The sequence below is a fragment of the Gobio gobio genome (assembly GCF_949357685.1).
Source record: "Gobio gobio genome assembly, chromosome: 7".
NCBI lineage: Eukaryota > Metazoa > Chordata > Actinopteri > Cypriniformes > Gobionidae > Gobio > Gobio gobio.
The window spans coordinates 34225548-34232701 of NC_137103.1; the positions used below are offsets into that span (position 1 = coordinate 34225548).

The 7154-nt window shown below is 39.3% G+C and overlaps 1 protein-coding gene across 1 annotated transcript; it reads left to right on the plus strand.

Moving 5' to 3' along the window:
- Window positions 1–575: 575 nt before the first annotated feature.
- LOC307128750 (uncharacterized protein) lies at window positions 576–6301 on the plus strand (the record flags this gene model as incomplete). The annotated part of the gene is made up of 4 exons (XM_079820693.1): window positions 576–680; window positions 1542–1688; window positions 2105–2242; window positions 6175–6301. Exons 1-4 carry the CDS (start codon window positions 646–648, stop codon window positions 6299–6301), a joined length of 447 nt encoding a protein of 148 aa, XP_079676819.1. The 5' UTR covers window positions 576–645.
- Window positions 6302–7154: the final 853 nt, after the last annotated feature.

Genomic DNA, 7154 nt, shown 5'->3' on the forward strand with positions numbered 1-7154 from the left:
AAACTGGTAAAAAAAAGCTATAGAACTTCTGTTGTTTACTTCCTGAAGTTTACTAATCACGAGGACGCTGTCCTGTTTATTTGATGAACTGTACGCATGAAGCGCATTATTCAATGAAATATAACGTATCAATGTATTTAGTAGAGTGTCTGGAACTGAATGAGAACCGCCCAGAAGATATCTGATGAAAACTAGCCACGCAATTTTAGAAAAGATTGAAAGATGACAGTCACTTTTGGTGACGCATGATTATCCACATTCAAATGTGTTTGGTAAAAAAAAAAAAAAACAGCAATGGGAAAGTCTTGTGTTGTCATCTAACATGTAGTCTATGCAATAACGAATACGCCGATGTGTTGATTAGCATAAATCTCGCGAGTATCACATTGTATTTTTGTTTGCGTAACCATTTGCATCCTGGAAAATTACTCACGCACGCCCCTCGTGACGCACAGAGGTTCCATTGCTACACTTGCTCACTAGCGCTCGCTCTGTTAGCATTCGCCTGCAATGGATCCACGTTGAGGTCAGAAGTTATTTTCTCCTGCTGCTGCATTGGAAGAACTTTTGCGAAGCAGTGATGAAGAAAATGTGGAATATTCAGAAGAGAGTGCTGTATCCAGCGTCGACTCTGAAGAAGAGGAAATGTTTTTGGAAGGTCTCGATCCTGTTTTAGATCGGTAAGTGTCTACATTTAGTACGTTTTTGTTGCTTTGTTTTGTAGTTTTGTGTTTCTACACTATTACGGCTTATTAGTACATTCAAGTACCGCAAAATTCCTTTTTTATTCAAGTTCTGAGTTAGAAGCTAGTGATGTAAGTTGTAACAATGTATCGTGGATAGTGAAAATCTGTATTGTGTATATTTCACCCAAAATAAAAATGACAGTGTGAGGAAAAAGTTAAATTTCACAGTGTTTTAGTGTCAGTACTACATTCAATTACTATAAAATGTTGAATATAATGTATAGTAATGCAATGGGGGAATATTTGTGGGACCTGATAATGACAAAAGTCTTATGTTGCCACTAAAAAGTGACCAGCAATATTTAAATATATCTAGTCAGTGAGTGGGTGAGAGTGTAAGCATATTTGTCCAAAATAATTCAGTCTTTTCGGCTATTATCACCAGAATAGTTTTTACTATGTTGTCACCATTGTCCTGTGCGTTTGGTTATCAGCACCAGGTCCAAGCCTATTCATATCCACCCCTAATGTAATACCAAATTTAGCATTTCGGTATATTTTTTGTTATCCTTTTTACAATATGCCTTGGAGTATCGCAATAATATTGTATTGTGAGTTCAGTATTGTGCTATTTATCGAAATGTGACATGGGAGTATTGGTAAACCTCTAGAAGAAACCCTGTACAACGTACTTGAGCATATAACTTTATGTATGTACAGTTGTGTATGTAGAAAGCAGGACAAAGTTCAGACCAAATGTGTCAGAGGAAAAAATGCAATAATATGTGCTATTTTCTGTGCAAGATAATCTGTTATGTTGGGTTTATTTCTAATCCTTTTTGTGTAATTCAACAGTGAGGAAACTTCAGATGATGAAAGGGTACCAGAGGCCTCTGGAAAACAGACAAAACGTTCCTGCCTGGCTGCAACATCTCTCGCTGCCTCCAGAAATTCCAGGGGAGGAGGAAAGAAAGGAAGACAGAGACAGCGCAGTACTTTGTGGTAAGCAAATAATGTGAAGCAAGTAATGTTTCTTGAGAGAAGAAACTGTTTTGGTGTATGATTATTGTCTGATTACAGTCTGAGTCATTAGCTGGTAGTGTAAATGTTTCAAGAAGGGAAACAACAGAGTGGGTATGGAGGTCGATCACTGTATGTGAAAGATCCTTTGAATTTGTATAGAAAATTTGTAAGCTTGTGTAAATGTGCCATCAGGGCAACAATAGAGTGTGTATGTAGGTAGATCACTGTATGTGAATGATTCTTTGAATTTGAATAGAAAATCAGTAAGCTGATGTAAATGTGCCATCAGGGCAACAATAGAGTGTGTATGGGAGTAAATTGCTGTAGTTTTTTCTATGTGTAAGATAAACAGTTGTGATGGGTTTATTTCTAATCCTTTTTGTGTAATTCAACAGTGAGGAAACTTCAGATGATGACTGGGTACCAGAGGCCTCTGGACAACCGACAAAACGTCCCTGCCTGGCTGCAACATCTCTCGCTGCCTCCAGAAGTTCCAGGGGAGGAGGAAAGAAAGGAAGACCGAGACAAACTCAGTACTTTGTAAATTGTCCTTTTTTGGGTTTTTTTTTGGGGGGGGGGGGGTTATCACTGTGTTGAATAACTAAGGAACAGATGTTTGTTGCTGTATACAATATATACATAAATAAAACTTTTTATTTGCTAAATAATGTATGTCATCATTCTAAACCTTTAAATTAATGGAAGTGAACAAAGACTTTGTTAAACGTCTTATACGTTACCAAGTGTCACTTTGGTGTCCTTTTGGAGCTCTTTCAAAAAAATATTATTTTACAAAAAAATATGCACATACATGCATTTTTATAAACATTTAGGGGTGAAAAATATACCAGAGAAAGTATATAAATTGAGCTTTGTCATGTTGTAATGAGAAAATAGATTGAAATGATCAAACAAACTGGTTATACCTCATGGTAAAAGGTGGTTACCAAGTGTCCCTTTGGAGTCTCCAAGTGGCCTTTTTGGAAAGGTGCCTAGACATACTCAGAACTAAATGCTTGTAAAAAAGTCATTTTGGCTTGTATCAACTTCAAATTTGAAACGTACATTTAAAAGACATGTGGCTTTAGTTTACTTGTGTTTCCAGATCCATATATATTTCGGCCTTATGTATTTTTCTTGTTCATAAACCGTTATAATTTTTTTTTTCAATTGTCCATTGTGTTTGAGCTTATTTATCTCTCTACTAGTAATTTCTAGAGTAATTTTGAGTCTTTCATGGTAAACTGTCAAGTGTCAGCTTTCAAATGATACCTTTGATTTGTGTGTAGTCAGAAGGACTCATTAGCAGCAACAATTTTATTTTGGGTATGTCATTTTGCACTCCTTTGCCAAAAGTGGGGGTGACTGGTAAGGGGTTAAATAAAAGTGTATGATATACAACATTTGCATATCAATTCCTATTTAGCAACTCAGATGAGAATAGTTTGACCAATTTCACATGTGAAGAGGATAGCCAATCACAACAAATGAAATGAAATGAAATAAAAGATTAAGGGAATAAATACATCCAATTAGAATGTCTTTTTAAAGGCACAATATGTAAGATTTTTGGATTAAAATATCCAAAAACCCCTAGAACAATGTTTGTTGACTTTTGGACTTACATTATCCCAAATGTTTCCAAGAATGTTTAAATCCAGAGAAATAAGCAATTTTAACCAGGACACAGTGTGTCGCAATGACATCATACCCGCATTACCCCAAATTATTTTGTAGAAACCATGGAAACACCAAAGACGCTTTAATATATTGTGTTTTATTAGACAGGGGAGCAACTGCTTGGATACATTAATAGACAGAAAACAAATCATTGTTATATATCTCAACACAGTTAGTCTTATTGTTTAAATCTCGTTTTCTTGATTTACCCATTATAGCATTATAACATAACTTTCAACACACTCAGATGTATCTAATATGATAAAACAGCACTGCGTTACACCACATACATATGACCGGAAGAAGCGGAAGCAGCGACTGTGGCATAATAAAAGCTCCACGAAATCAAGGCGTCATCACGTTACTCCTTTGTTTCGAATAAGCGACCTCTAGTGGCGAAAAATTACATATTGTGGCTTTAATCATTTCATAGCCTTGTATAACCCCAGAATACTTAGAATATAGCATATAGACTATTATTAATGATACTTTTTTTTTTTAAGTCTGAGATTGGTGACTATAAACTGTCGTTAAATGGAAATGGTCCGTGTAAAGATTCTTCAAAATTACTCTTTTTGTATTCCATAGAAAGTCTCACATTTACTTTCTTCCATACTTTAACTTCTGCCGTTTGCGGCAAACGTTTCATCACTTTTCCCCCTTAATCCCTCTGTTTCACTGGCTTTCCATTTGTAGTCTCATCTTTAATGAAAAATCAGTAGGGGAGCACAAAATAAATGGACACATGAGCAGAGAGCGAGGGATGAGGTATGAAGAAAAAGAAGAATGGATAGTGGCAGCTGGCAAGTGATATGTCTAAAGCCCAGGATTAAACAGTGAGTGGAAAAGAGGAATTCTATTGGACCAACCTGTGGATTGAGTGTCAGTTAATGCCATTCCTTAATGCCTGTCAACAGAGAGAGAGAGAGAAAGAAAAATGAATGAGAAACAGTGGAGAGGTGGATGAGGGGATGAGATTTTTCGGTGTGGCGAAATTGAAAATGTGTGGGAGAGTGCGAGAGAGGGAGGGAAGGACGGATGGATAAAGCAGGAGTTGAGTAATGAGGACTGTTGTTTGTCAAAGGTTTTTTTTCCATTACCTTGTTTCTCAACGCGGCAAATGTGAGCAGTGACCCACATTGACCTTTGACCTTTGAAAGGGATTAGCAACGCGAACGCAGAACTGGCCACATCACACATGCCATAGAGTGAGAAATGAGATACCCTGTTAAATTTGTGTGTGTGTATGTGTGCATGCTCCGACAGACCTATCTGTCAGCTCACTGGAGTTTGTTTGTCTCATTCTCAGAGAGGAAGCTCTTGGTCTTGACTAAATAAACAAAAGGAAGCTCTCACACAACCTCTTACACAAGGGAAACAGTGTGTTTGCCTTCTTAGAGTGGTGCTTTAATGGCAAAAACATCAGAGATGGAGACACACACTAGTCTGTGTGGTGTGGATCACTTTCACACGCATCACGCTCACAGCCACACCTCTCATACCACACGCTTACTGACCAGAAACACCAGTCTCCTCCATCCACACACGTGATCTTTTTATGACCTCCACAAGCCAGACTGAAACATAAAAGTCAACAGCTCTGTTCCAAAGGCAGCTGCCTTCTAAGACTAGAATGAAAGCTCATAAGTGGCTGATTTGGAAGATTCTACTTAGGCAGGAATTACTTTATTATGTATTTAGGAACAACGCAACATTAGGGATTTTTGTTGTTGTTAAATAATAATTTACTATGTATCTTAGATAATTGGTGATTAAAGTGGTTTCTGTACTGTACTTTTTCTATTTTGAATTATTATATCATATTATATTAATTATATTATATTTAGTGCTGGGCAATCGATTAATCATGATTAATCACATCCAAATAAAAGTTTGTGTTTACATAATATATATATAGACAATTAGACAATTTTTAGTCTAATTGCCAAAAGGTTGACCTGGAAATGTTGAGCACAGTGAACTTTTGTACAGTAACATGTTCTATAGGGTTATCAAAGTAAAAGTTGTTTGTTTGCCCTTTGGGCATTTCTCGGAATTCAACTTTCAAGATTCTCCATTAATTTGTCCTATAGACAAAATGAATGGAGGTCAATGGGACATGTTCACGTGGCCTTACCCTGAATTTTGTGCAGCAGTGATGGATGTCGGACACACATATAAAGTTTAATTGACTTTATTGTTAAACAGAAGGAGCGATACACTTAAAAGAACAAACCCTCTCTAGTGGCTAACTCACTGGCAACTAACAGGGCCTACGGCCGTGTGTTTACCAAAGCGTTTTAGCCAGCTGAAAACACTAGGCGCTCTGCTGAAAACTTCTCGCTGTGGGCGCTTGAGAGCGTTTTGGCAGCGCAGCGTTTTTTTCAGTTGAGACTCTTTGCTTATTATGATACACAATATCTGCGGAAGTGTTACGAAGTATCTCATTTCACATATGTTTTCTGTATTGATTCTATATAAAAATGCTGATACAATGTAAAGTATTTGCTCTGGCTCTTGTTTTAAATTATTTTGTTCCGTTATTATATTGCTTGTTGTCATCTGTTGACGTTGTACAGTACAAGCAGAATGTGGCAGTTGGTTGGTGTTGCATTTGTCCCGCCCCTCCTCCAGTCTGATTGGACGGCTGGGTGAAAAGTGACAGTGATGAGCGCTGCATTTTACTCAAAGTTGAACATTCTTCAACTCTCGGCGACCAGTAAAAAACGTTAAAAAACCATTGGCTGCTGGATTCTTGCGGTAACAGGCTCCATTTCTCTCTCAGACGTGTGAACAAGGTAACCTCTGGCGAGCGTGATGACTCCCACCTTCAGGTCAGTGAAAACCTGGTTCAAGAGGACCTCACCAATGTGGTGCCGGCACCCAGACCAAAGCAGTGGCCGGCCCAGTGAGAGCTGTATGGCAATGCAGGCTGCTGTGAGATGGCCGGTGTTTGACGCAGTGTCAAATGCCATGTTGACAACCTGGTCAGCGCAGCACCAGTCCTGCAGCAACTTGCATGTCAACCGGGGAATTAATCACTCCGGGCAGTTTCACCCGCTCTGCATCTCCAACCACCACTGTAAGACGTTCCTCCAACTGGCGCACATTGCTGAGCATCGGTGTTAACTTGCTGTCCCAGTGTAGGGTGGACAATGGAGGTGGTGTCCACTGCTTGTGCTTTTCTCACTGATTGTCTCCAGCACTTGGCGTCTTGCTCGGTCAGCTGTTGCGCAAGATGCAGAGACAATTCACCGCCTGACTCTGCAACAAGGCTACGCGTGTAGGCAGCCTGTTGCATTGGTGACATCTTCAAACTTGTAGCCAGTGACACGACACTTGGCCGGCTAAGGATGTCATGTAGAATGAAGACGTTTATCCAGTTTTCTTATGCTTGTGGGATGGTTCGCCCTCAGATGGTGGATAGACTGTGTTAGTATCCTCCTCTGACTCCTCATCACTCTCCGACTCCAAGCTGGACATTGCCGTCATCTCCTCCAGCTCCTTTTAACAGCGGGACTGCCTGGCTGCTGCGGCAGCTGGACTCTCCTCTACCCTCTTCACCTTGAGCTGCAGATTTTTGTCTAATACACCAAATGTGGCCACTCTGTCAGTCTTCATGCTGGCCAAGAAAGCTAGGTCTTCTGGGTTATCAATCAGCTTTTCAACATTTGGAGGCCACAGCGGAAATGTGGCATCAAGTCTGCACTCCATTTTCTCCAATTGTTTCATTGTAGTCTCACTGGAGCGCTTGGTCTGGGAGAT